This window comes from Desmodus rotundus, chromosome 2 (genome assembly GCF_022682495.2).
Source record: "Desmodus rotundus isolate HL8 chromosome 2, HLdesRot8A.1, whole genome shotgun sequence".
Taxonomy (NCBI): domain Eukaryota; kingdom Metazoa; phylum Chordata; class Mammalia; order Chiroptera; family Phyllostomidae; genus Desmodus; species Desmodus rotundus.
In genome coordinates, this window is record NC_071388.1 from 177,304,367 (window position 1) to 177,316,710 (window position 12,344).

The 12,344-nt window shown below is 36.5% G+C and overlaps 1 protein-coding gene across 5 annotated transcripts in view; it reads left to right on the top strand.

The window, feature by feature from the left end:
* The window catches only part of SLC39A10 (solute carrier family 39 member 10), a 120,281-nt gene that overhangs the window by 98,736 nt on the left and 9,201 nt on the right, over positions 1-12,344 (top strand). For all 5 annotated transcript variants that reach the window (XM_053918892.2, XM_053918891.2, XM_053918890.2 and 2 more), the window contains 3 exons: positions 2,549-2,669; positions 3,901-4,269; positions 5,412-5,492. In XM_053918892.2, coding sequence (XP_053774867.1) covers positions 2,549-2,669; positions 3,901-4,269; positions 5,412-5,492 — 571 coding nt within the window. The remainder of the gene's footprint in view (positions 1-2,548; positions 2,670-3,900; positions 4,270-5,411; positions 5,493-12,344) is intronic.

Below are 12,344 nucleotides of genomic sequence, written 5' to 3' on the forward strand. Positions count from 1 at the left end.
AAGGAATACCTTTGGCAGGAAGGGTATTGCAAATCTAATAATACAGAATTCTTTAATTATATCAAAGAAAGGAATCTAGTCAAATGAATCAGCACATCTCCTTTATGATAAGTAGGACAAGTAATCCAAAATGAAGAAGCATAGGCATTCTTTTGAAGAAAGGAGATCAGTGATGCTTGAATAGAGCAGACATTTGATCGTCTGGTATTGGAAGGGAGCTTCCAGAGCATTACTTGAATATACCAGATGAGGGCTAGTTTCAGCAAGACTGAGGCTTTCGGGCAGTGATTTGGCAAGTTTTTAGGAAAGTGGACAATCAGGACCAAAGCAATTAAACAAAATCCCAGCTGGCGTTCGCGTTTTCTTCACTCTCCATTGCCCTCTCACTGACTTTTGTGTTACCACTGGCTCCTTCTTCCTCTTTTTTCTTCATTAACTGTGATTGTTATTTCTCTTCTCTTTAGGATGTCTCCGTATTATTTTCTGTTGAACATTTTCTATTTCCCCAGTTCTGCTATCTATTGCTATGAAGCAGAACAACCCAAAACTTAATGGCCTATAACAATAATTTATTATTTCTCTTCATTCTGTCAGGGATTTAAGCAGAATTCAGCTGGCAGTTTTTTTGCTTCACTTGGTGTCAGCTAGAGTCACTCTCTACTACATGCAAACTCGGCCAGCCAGGGCAGGGCAGGGCGAGGCAGGGCTGAAGGTCCAAAAAGTGCTTCACTCTGTCTGCATGCCTACATCCTGGTACTCTTCCACATGGCCTCTCATCAAAGTCTAGACTGCGCTTCTTCATGGCAGAGTAACTAGCTTCTGTGAGCAAAAGCAAAAGGTGCCAGGCCGGTTTCAGACTAGTCCCAGAACTGGCACAGCATCTCTTCTGTCGCTTTCGATTGGTGAAGGCAAGTCAAAAGGCTGGCCAAAGTTCAAGGGCAGAGGATAGACTTTCCGTTCTTGCAGGTGGAGAAGAATGCTCAGACAGGGAGGGAAGAAATTGACGGTGGCTGTCTCCGAAGACTTAACACACAGGTAGCCATCACAGGCTTGCTTGTGCAGCAGCTAGAAGGCTTAAACATCTGAAACATAGTTTATAGCCTGTAAGCAAAACCAACTACAAGAAAATGCTCTGCCAGTCAGTAAGCATCTCCCAGCGAATACCGCCTTTTACTTTCACGCTATTCCAACATACTTGATTATTTGTTCTCTTAAGTTAACATAGATTAGAACTTTAAGCTGGAAGAGTTGTTAGTGGTGGTTACATGGATAAAAGAAGAAAGCAGACTATTACGAGATAAGATAGGAAAATTCAAACTTAAACAATGAAATAAATACATAATTAGAATTAATTTTTTGTTTTTAAAGATACATTCCAGGCTTCAAGGAGGCTCATATGATAGGGAGAAGTTGGGGATGGGGATGGTAACCATTGCTGCAGTAATCAAGGAAGCCTCCCTCAGGGGGAGACAAAAATGGTGAATCCTGAAAAATGAGAAGAAAAATGTCATGCAGTGACCAGGGGTAAGGGGAATCAGGAACATTAAAATAATTCTGTAAGTAGTATCTAAAACAACAAAAAATGTTCATGTCAAACTAACTGGGAAATAAACAAGTATCAAAACCATATAAAAAAGAATTTATTAATAATTATGAACAGATTAGATCAGAAACAAAACTTGTCTTTATTGCAAAGCTTAGTACCAGTTACTTATAGGTCACTTTCATATATCACCTCATTTAATCCTTGTAATTATTTTCATTTTACAGATGAGTATTCTTATGTTTAGTAAATTTAACAAAGGTTCATAGACGCTAACTGAAAATTGGTATTTTAACTCGTTTGTTCATTAATGAAACGAGTTAAAGACTCGTTTACAGAGACTCGTTTTAGTCTGTGATTAATACAGACTGCATTAATCACAGACTAAAATTCAAAGGAATAAGCATTAGTTTTTGGAAATTCCTATTCCCACACACTATTAGATAAGAGAGATTACATGTATTTCACACATTTCATTTGAGTTGTGTATAGTAATGTATTGTGTATCCTATTCTTTCTTTTAAAGATTTCATTTATTTATTTTTAGAGAAAGGGAAGTAGGGGGAGAGGGAGGGAAACATTGATGTGAGAGAGAGAGATGTGGATCCGTTACCTCCTGCACGCCCCCTACTGGGGACCCGGCTTGCAACCCATGCATGTGTCCTGACCTGGAATCGAACTGGTGACCTTTTGGTTCACAGGACGGTGCCCAACCCACTGAGCCACACCAGTCAGCTATCCTATTCTTAACTTTGAATTAAATGAACTTGAACCTTTTAGTTGAGTATTCATAAAATAAAATAAATAAATAAAAACAATTTACAAATACACTTGGATTTTTCATCTGGTTACACCCCTTGATTAACTACTAAATTTTTTTTCTCACTTCTTTACTAAATAATTTATGCATAAAATTGCTACCAGTTATGCCTACAGATGTTAATGAGTGAATATTGTTGCTAATTGTGGCGGCAGATTTGATCCTAATACCAGGTTTTTCCCCAGGGGAAACAGAAATGGTTTATGAAGCAGAGCACGGAAGAATCGACTATTGGAAGGAAGCTTTCAGACCATAAGTTAAATAACACACCAGATGCTGACTGGCTTCAGCTCAAGCCTCTTGCCGGTAGACAACAGTTCTGACTAAAGAGAAACTTTTAAAACATAAAAGTTGAAATATTGCTTCTAAAGTCTGTGTTGTTTGAAATTTTTTCCCTTCGTAGCTTCCCTAATTTTAGTTTCTAACTTGAATTTTCTTAAATATGTGTCTTAATTGTGATTTTGTTAGTTTTTTTGTTCATTTCAGCCTAACTTATACTGGAATGTGGGACCAATTAATTATATTAGAGGGCAAAAAACATATTGTGCTTGTACTTTACAGAAAAACAAAGAATGAAGCAACCAAAATTTATAAGTGGTAGATTAGCGTAAATTGTAGGTCTTGGCAGTGCAGGACCTTGGCACCCTCCACGTTATTGGTTTCACGTGCACAGAGGAGACCCCGCCTTGGTGCCGAGGGGAATGGCCTCTGTCCTTACAGCCTCTGCGTGTCCCACCATCTGTTCGGGTGCCTGCAAGATGTAGAGAGATAGCTCACAATTTTCAGGGAAACAAAGTTTTTACCTGATGTTCTCCCTTTGTGTTTGAACTTGTGTTTCTCCTGAGTGTATCAGGGATTTTTCTGCAGAAAAGAGGCAGCCCAGACCTGAACTGTAGCCTCAGCCCCAAAATACAGTTGGGGAAATGTTAGGATCTTTGTCACATAATAAATAACTTTTGAAAATTAGCTAAGAGACAACCTTAATTTAAGGAAAAGAAAACTTAGATGTTGTTACAAGTTTCTGAACTTCATGCTAGTAATGATCTGAGTAGTATTATCAAATAGGTGGGTCATTGAAAGATGCAAGTTAGTTAAATTTTGTCTTTGTTTTCTTACATGGTAAGAGGTTACAGTGGGTAAACTTTAAGGATTATCCTTTCTCTGAAAAGTTAGGGGCTCATTTTGTTACTGGTAAATGCAACAGTAACTTTTCACTCCTTTGATGTACTCCTTTAGTTCCCCAGTGTCTTCCCACCTTTCCAAATTCTCTCCTTACTTTGCCTGCTATTGCTTTGAGTTCCCTCCATTATTGCGCGCATCTTTTGGAGCCTCAAAACCCCAGTTTGTTTTGTGTGTGTGTGTGTGTGCTCACGTGCATTAATTTTATTTGTTTTTATATGCTTATTTACTTAGTGAATTTTAAAAGATGTTTACTTAAGAAATGTTCATTACAATGCTATTCTCCCTGGGTTTAAATGAGCAAATATGTATTCACTTACTTGTTGATAAATCATATCCTTTGCTATTACAAATATAGGAACTGATGACTCGGTTGTTTCAGAAGATCGACTTAATGAAACTGAACTGACAGATTTAGAAGGCCAACAAGAATCCCCTCCCAAAAATTATCTTTGTGTAGAAGAGGAGAAAATCATGGACCATTCTCACAGTGATGGGTTCCACACCGTCGATGAGCATGATCTCCATGCCGCTACACATAACCACCACGACGAGAGCAAAACCGTGCTGAGGAAACATGGGCATCAGTGGCACCACAAACATTCTCATCATTCACACGGTCCCTGCCATTCTGGGTCAGATCTGAAAGAAACAGGAATAGCTAATATAGCCTGGATGGTAATCATGGGGGACGGCATCCACAACTTCAGCGATGGGTTAGCCATTGGTAAGTTCACCGGAAACTTGGGTTCTAGTCTGTTGTTCTTCAAGGCCATCTTCTATGTCAGTACTAATCTTACGTACTATAATATGTAACATTAAAATATGGAGCTTAACTCTAAATATACTATTATATATTACTCCTGTCGTTTGGTTTTTCTAAAGGCTGGGTTCGTGTTTTTGGTAAGTTTAGTTGGGGATATGCAGGAATAATTTCAGTGGGATTTTCTTTGAACATGTAAACAAATGTCTACAATATACAAAGAAGTATATTATACTTCTTTCACAACTTTATTCAATTCATTGTCACCACATTGAAAAAGCTACCTTAACCTTTTATTTTCAGATACATTTACATCCCTGAATGAGAACAAATTAATTTCAGTTTTAGATTTAATAATTCTTACATCTAAAAAGGTGAAAAAAATTTATAATGTTAAAAAAACCCATTGTAACAGATTCATATACATGAGAATCTTGCTAATGTAAACTGATATTGCCAGTTTATGAGAACGGTAAGTGATTAATACATATTTTTCTTTGATATCTAGACTCTGTTAAGTAATTACTCAGAAATAGGCTTTGGGCTTTATTGTTTGTTTGTTTCTTCTTTTTCAGAAAGGAGAGACCCTATTTTTGAATCTATAGTGACTATCAATGTTAAAGAATAAAGAATTTTACTGGTGGAATTAAACGCACTATACTTCTGATCTCAGTCTTCAAGACCATCAGACGCATAATTCTTTGCACCATTTGTGCTCTAGACCCAGATCAGTTTGGGTGAAGACATTGGCCATTTACTCTCTATCGATGGGCTCACATGAGTTAACATTGAGCATCAGTCTGCCACTCAGATTGAAATACTGGAAACCACCACTATTTCTAAACTATTAGTGAATTAAAAAGCTACAGAAAGAGATTTTAATTTAAAACAGAATATTTCTTTCTCTGAGTGGCTCTTTTTCTGGTTGTAAACACCTACTGAACCCCACTATATGTCCAAAACCTGTAGTTTGTAAGACACGTGAGCCACTCATATTATGAAATTAATTTGGATGGGCAAAAGAAACTGCACCTGTCATTAAAGAAACCGGGAAAAACAGAAGATCGGTCAACGTCACTGTTTTCTCCTCCTCTCCCTCCCCTCAGGGGCAGCTTTCAGTGCCGGACTGACGGGAGGAATCAGTACTTCCATCGCTGTCTTCTGTCATGAACTGCCCCACGAATTAGGTAATAGAACCTTCACACCTTTACCACATTTCATGAAATCTAACCCTTTTTCAGTTACAAATACATCAGAATTTTAGAGGTGTTAAAATGTAAGAAGCGGCCGATGGCAAGTATAGTGTCATTATTCTCTTATTGTATAAATGTTGTGATATGATCCTAAAACTGTGTATTGTTTTATATTACATATTTTTTATTTATATAAACAATATTATGTTATATCCCGTTCTTTTTCTTTCCTTATGCTACTAATCATTGTTTTTAAACCACATGCAGGTTCCTGTGAGTTAATTTAAAATTTTGCTTCTGCCCAGTATTCAGATGTGTTACATTTGCCACATTTTTCATATTTAGCACCTAGTATTAGACACACAACGTGGCCTTTAATTTCCTGCTACCGCAGGAAATGGTGTGTTGAGCATCCGTAGACTTGCTGCTCATAGATCCTTGTAAGAACATCTTCAGGGTATATGACCAGGAGCAGAGTCGGCCCCGCATGTGCGCGCCTAAGTAGTCCCACATCACTGACCGCATGGCCACACTAGTGTAATCTCTGACCAGCAGTGCCTGGCAGTTTCTCTATCCCTGACGTTAACTTTTTAGTTTTTGCCAATTGAATATGTGTAAAATGATATTTCTTTGTTGTTCTGGTTGCTGTTTATTGATCTACCAATGAGTTTTTACTTTCTCTTCAAATGTTTTGGCTTTCTTCTATAAATTGAAAAACAAATAAAAGATGTGGATATGCACCCATGTTGAAAATATCTGAGATGTGGCGATGATGTTACCTTGAAAGAAAATAACCGACATCTTTTGAGTATCCAAGGAATTTTTTCCTTTGCTCTTTCTAGTGTTACATTTTTCTTAAGTTGATCTGGCTGTGAAACACCATTTGGCTGTATTTATGCCAGGAAACCTCCATCTGCCTTCCTACCCACCCACTGCCCCCAGTGGGGGTGTCAGGCTGCTCCATGAGTCACTGGTTTATTGAATTGCCCTGGCCTCTGAGGGTCCACGTGGGCACAGAATTTTCTGTCTGTAGTTTCTCGTTTTAGGAGTGACACACGAGGAATGACAGCCACATGTAAGACAAACACAGTGCCTATCTAAGTAGCTAGGTAAGCTCCAGAGAGCGCAGAGCTCTAGCAAAAGCTGGATTACAGAGCTCTGCTTTGGCCAGGACCTCCAAATGAGCCACTCAGACCCAAAGTCTCTACCTCTTTTTCCCTGCACACCAGAGGTTGAGGTGTCACTATTGCTGTGAGAGGGCACATCAATCCCTAATATGTATACAAGTGAACTTTGTCAGAAGGAAAGGAGTGAGACCTTATGAAAATGTATGTTTTCCTCCAATGCTTGGAGCTAAATTGACATAAACTGCCTCATATTCTAGCTGCCTAGGCTCCTAAGAAAGAAAGAGCATAAAGAAACTACCCACCTCTCTTCTTCTGAGGTAGCAGAAAGGCTTTGGCCCTGGTATCCATCAGAAAGGTAGGAAGTGGTCTGGTGGTCGTACCTAAAGGAAGTGTAAACAAGCAAATGGGGTGGAGCCTAAATTTTGCCTTCCAAAGCCAGTAATGGGCACTTTGGTAACGTAAGGCCAGATGAGTATCTCTACTCTGATTCAATTATTCATTCTTAACTTGGAGAGGAACAGAATATATAGAGAGAGGCATAGAAGTTTCTCGCTGAGAACTTTTAAAGCAAAGGGAAAATTGGTTCCTTAAAGCTGAGATAGAGGCATGGCAGCTAGACGGGGAGAAGTCCTTTCCTGACTTGATAGGTTAAGATGTTGGCAATACAGGGTAATAACGTCACATTCCAGGATAATTTATTTGATCTAAAACCTGTTTTGCACTAGATAAATTTCTGATTATGAATTCTCAAAGCTATTCTGAGATTTCTATACTAAAGTCATACCCTAGGAGAAAAACATGTATTTAAATTACATTGCAGTCCACTGGAGACTGACCCTTAGTAATTCCAAGTTTGAGTCTTCCTCGTCTGCGCAGATTTCTGTTTCTCTAATGATGTGCCAGGTGGGGGTTTGTTTGTGTTTAGGGATGCGATATGAAAAGCGTGTACTTTTAAACCTTAGAACAATGTATAGCTCTGGAGAACTCGCTCTAAGAGGTGTGCAGAAATTGAAATCATTTGACAAAATAGAAAATCTATATACTTCATTTCAGGTTTGGTCTGGGGCGTGGTAATGAATGAAATTGCCTGAATTATTGCTACTCTTCTGTTTTTGCAAAACTTGTGTAGCTAAATTTAAATAAGTTACAGTATTACTGTTTTATTCTCTCCATTTTTCTCAACCCTTTCAATAGGAGCTATAGAAATATTTGAAAAATAATTTATGAGAAAGCCTATGTCAGAACACATAAAGGGGAAATGAGGCTGGGAATGACCTAGGAAGGTAGAGAATCCAAACTGTCTTCTTGACATTGAGTAGTATATTTCAGCTTTAAGGAAATAATATTTTGGTAAATAAATATAGCCATAGACCCAGCTCAGAGAGGCTATAATGTTTTTCTGCCTCTCATGTGTGTTAAAGGTTAAATAGAAATTCAAAATAATTTTTCCATAATGTGCTAAATTGTCCAGCGAAAATTGAATATTCACTGTATAGATTTATACTGATGTTATATACATAAATTATTTAAGAAAAAAATAAAGGACCTTAAAATAGATACTTGTTTTAAAAAACCTCAATATTTGTTGTTAGCAGGTGTTAGTTATTTTAAGCCACATGTCACTTTTTATAATGTTATTTTTGTCAACAGAAGGGAAAGAATAATTATCAAAAGATGAATAGACTTACTTATTCACTATAAGTCTCAACTGTGGGTATTCTTTTTTGATATATTTTTCAAACATTTTTACAGGTTCTTATTTAGAAAACTGGGGTGGAGAAAAAGGGAGAAAACTATCTTTAAGATAAACAAAATAATTCATCTTCATATCATTATATAAAAATTATTCTGCTGTATACTTGAAATGAACAGTTGGAAATTGAAATTTTTAAAACATACTATTATAGTTAAATGAAAAAACATGAACTACTTTGGTTAAATCTAACAAAATATACATAGAATCTATGTGCTGCAAACTACCAATCACCAACCAGAAAGAATCAAAAGAGACTTAAATGAAGAGATAAACTAGGTTTATGGACCAGAAGACTCAGTATTGTTTTTTAAAGATTTTATTTACTTTTAGAAAGAGGGAGAGAAATATCAATGTGTGGTTGCCTCTCACACGCCCCCAGCTGGGGACCTGGCCGGCAATCCAGGCATGTGCCCTGACTGGGAATCTAACCAGTGAACTTTTGGTTCTCAGGCTGGTGCTCAATCCACTGAGCCACACCAACCAGGGCAAACTCAGTATTTTTAACATGCTGATTCTTTCTATAGATTCAATGCATTCCCATTCAAAATCCTAGCAGGCTTTTTTAGATATAAATGAGCTTTTTCAAAATCTTACATGGAAAGACCAAGGAACTCGAATAACCAGAAGGATTTTGAAAAAGGACAGCAAAGCTAATTTTTAAGATTTGTTTTAAAGCCACAATAATCAAAACAAGTTATATCAGTGAAATAATAGACACATGAATCAAGGAAACAGAGTAGAGTCCTCACGTATATGGCAGCTTATTTTCAACAAAAATGCAAAGGAAATTCCATGTAGAAAGGATAGTTTTTCATCAAATGTTTCTGCAATAATTGGATATCTGCTTATAAAAACAAACAAATTTATACTATATACAAAAATTAATTCAAAATTTATTATTGGTCTAAATGTAAAAATTTTTAATATAAGACTTTTATAAAAAAATCTTTGTTCTTGGATTAGGCAAATTGGTAGGGTAGTACATGAGAAGAATCATCCATTAAGGAAAAAAGTAATAAAATGGACTTAATAAAAAATTAAAACTCTATACAAAAGATGTATAAAATGAGACAAGGCATAGACTAAGAAAAAAATATTTGGAAAATATATCTGATAAAATTTTTGGATATTTAAAGAACTCTCAACTTAATAATAAGAAAACAACTCAATAAAAAACGGGTCAAAAGACCTGAATAGGCATTTCACTAAAGAAGTTACGTAAATAACAGATGAACACATGAAATTTCAGGTGCTGGTTATGTCATGGGCTGGAAGGGATGTGGAACAACCCGAATGCTTGTAAATTGCTTGTGGGATTGTAGTTTCTCTTAAGGTTAGAAATGCACTGAGCGTATGACCCAGAAGTCCTACTCATAAGTATCTACACAAAAGAAATGAATACTTAATATTGACACAAAAACCTGTTTATGAATGTGTACAGTGACTTATTCATAATTGCCAAACCCTTGAAATAACCTAAATGTTCTTTAGCTGATAAATGGGTAAATAAACTCTGGTTCATCTATGAATTACTACTTAAAGTAAAAAGCAGTGACTTTCTGATATCCTCTCGTAAACTATAATATGGGTGAATCATACACACATTGTAAGTGAAAAACTCTAGACTCAAAAGACTACAGACGATATGATTTCATTTATATGCTCTTCTGGAAAAGGGACAGAAAGCAGATCACTGCCTAGCAATGAGTGGCCTGAGTAAATGTTTTGGGAGGTGTGGTGAAATAGTTCTCGAGTTCGATGGTACCAATAGTTACATGGTGTGTACTTTTGTCAAAACTCATAGAACACTACATCCCCTCAAAAGGAATTGTGTATGGAATTTATACCTCAATTTTAAAAAGTATTAACTACGTTAAAAAGTTCATACACCATGGTTAAGTGGGATTTATTCCTCAGATACAAGGTTGATCAATATCCATGAATTAATTAATTAACATGATATACCACGTAAACAAAATAAAGGATAAAAATCCTGTGACCATATTAATAGATGCAGAAAAGGCAGTTGACAAAATCCAGCACCCATTTATGATAAAAAGTCAACAAAGCAGGAAGAGAGGGAACATACCCCACATAACAAAGGCTATATATATGTGAGAGACCCACAGCCAGTATCATGCTCTACTGGGAATAATTAAAAACGTTTCTCTTAAGATCAGGAACAAGGCAGGGATGTCCACTTTCATCACTCTTACTCAACAGAGTACTGGAAGTCCTAGCCACAGCAGTCAGACAAGAAGAAATAAAAGGAATTCAGATTGAAAAGGAAGAAGCAAAACTGTCTTTATTTGCCAATGACATGGTACTGTATATAGAGAACCCTAAAGGCTCCTCTAAGTAGTATGAACTAAAAATAATTCATCTTGATTCTCGATGAGTTAATTCATGCTGTTTGATTGTCATTCAAGGATGAAGTAAATCATCTCCCTATCCAGTAATACCAAGCAAGGCATCCAGTTTGCATAGGTTGTACCTGTGATACTTTTTTCATTGAGCATTAAATAATGCCCCCTTTAAAGCCCTGTTTTGAAATTATAAAAGGAAGCATTGTATTTTATAACCAAAAAGGCACTTTTGTAGTCTCATTTTGTATTATGTAATCCCTGCTAAGTGAAATTGCCCCTTTAGCAGAGTTGGTGGGTGAATCATTGAAAACATGGCCCAGAAATTTGTAGAGGAAGAAGTTAGGGAGCTTTGTTTAAAGGAAGCTGAGAAAGAAAAGCTGGAGGAACTTAAAAGAGAGAAGAGATAAAAGCTGATATTGAATCCAGGTCCCACCCAGGAGAATTAAGTGTTTAGGATCAGAGGAGAAAAGATGTGAGGAGACATTAGATGGAAACCAGAGAAGAGGAATTTTGAAGCTGTTGGTAGATAATCCCATGTAATGTTGCAGTAGGTAGTTGGTAGCAGTTTCTTGGAACATGGAAAAATAATGCCTTGCACTAATTTATTTGTTAACTTCATTAACAGGTCATGTGTTTTTAGTCATATAAGATCCCTTCTTAAGAGAAAGAAACAAGCCCCAGAATTTTACATGGTACCTTTATCTATACTAAGTGTTCAATAATTAAATGAACATCTGCATATTTAGTAATAAAAAAAAATAGTTTGGGTCCTGACCAGTGTGGCTCAGTTGAACAATGTTCCACAAAGCAGAAAGTCACTGCTGGTTTGATTTTCCCGGTCACGGCACAAGCCTGGGTTGTGGGCTCCATCCCAGTTCGGGCACTTAACTGATCGATGTTTCCCTCCCTTTCTTTCTCCTTCCCTTCCCCTCTAAATAAATAAATAAATAAATAAAATCTTTTTTTAAGTTCATTACAATTATTAAAATTAATTAGCTTTGACCCTTTAGCTCCAAGACGTTCTTGCAACATTTTGCTCTTCTAGTAACATCTCTCGAAGCCAGCAATTTTCAGTTTTTTCCATCTCATGGCACACATAAATTAATTACTAAAATTCTGTGACACACCAAAAAAATGTAATTTTTGCCAAGCTAACAAAAAAAAATAGGTACCATTTTGATTCATTCATACCAACAGCTATTGTTGATTTGGCTGCTCTGATTTTTTAATTTGGCATCTAATGGAAAAGAGGTCAGTGCCCCTGACTAAATAGTCAGGTGTTGCATGTTTTAAAAATACTTGCACACGCTGTTTGAAAGTTACTGCTCTAAGCAATATGTAACCCTTTTTTCCTAGTGTTCCAACATCAGACAAATGAGTTAGAAAACTATTTTCTTTTACATGTTAAGCATTTTCAGAATTAAGATGCAATGTTTTTCTGGAGGAAAAAACATAACTGTAAACAACATACAATATAATATACTCTCAAAAGAGTGTTACCTCTTCTTAGGCCATTTCCCTTTGAAAAAAGCAGAAATTAGAGCACAGAGGTTTGATGGTTGCTCATAAAAAAAAGGCAGTGTTATTGTTCTCTTGA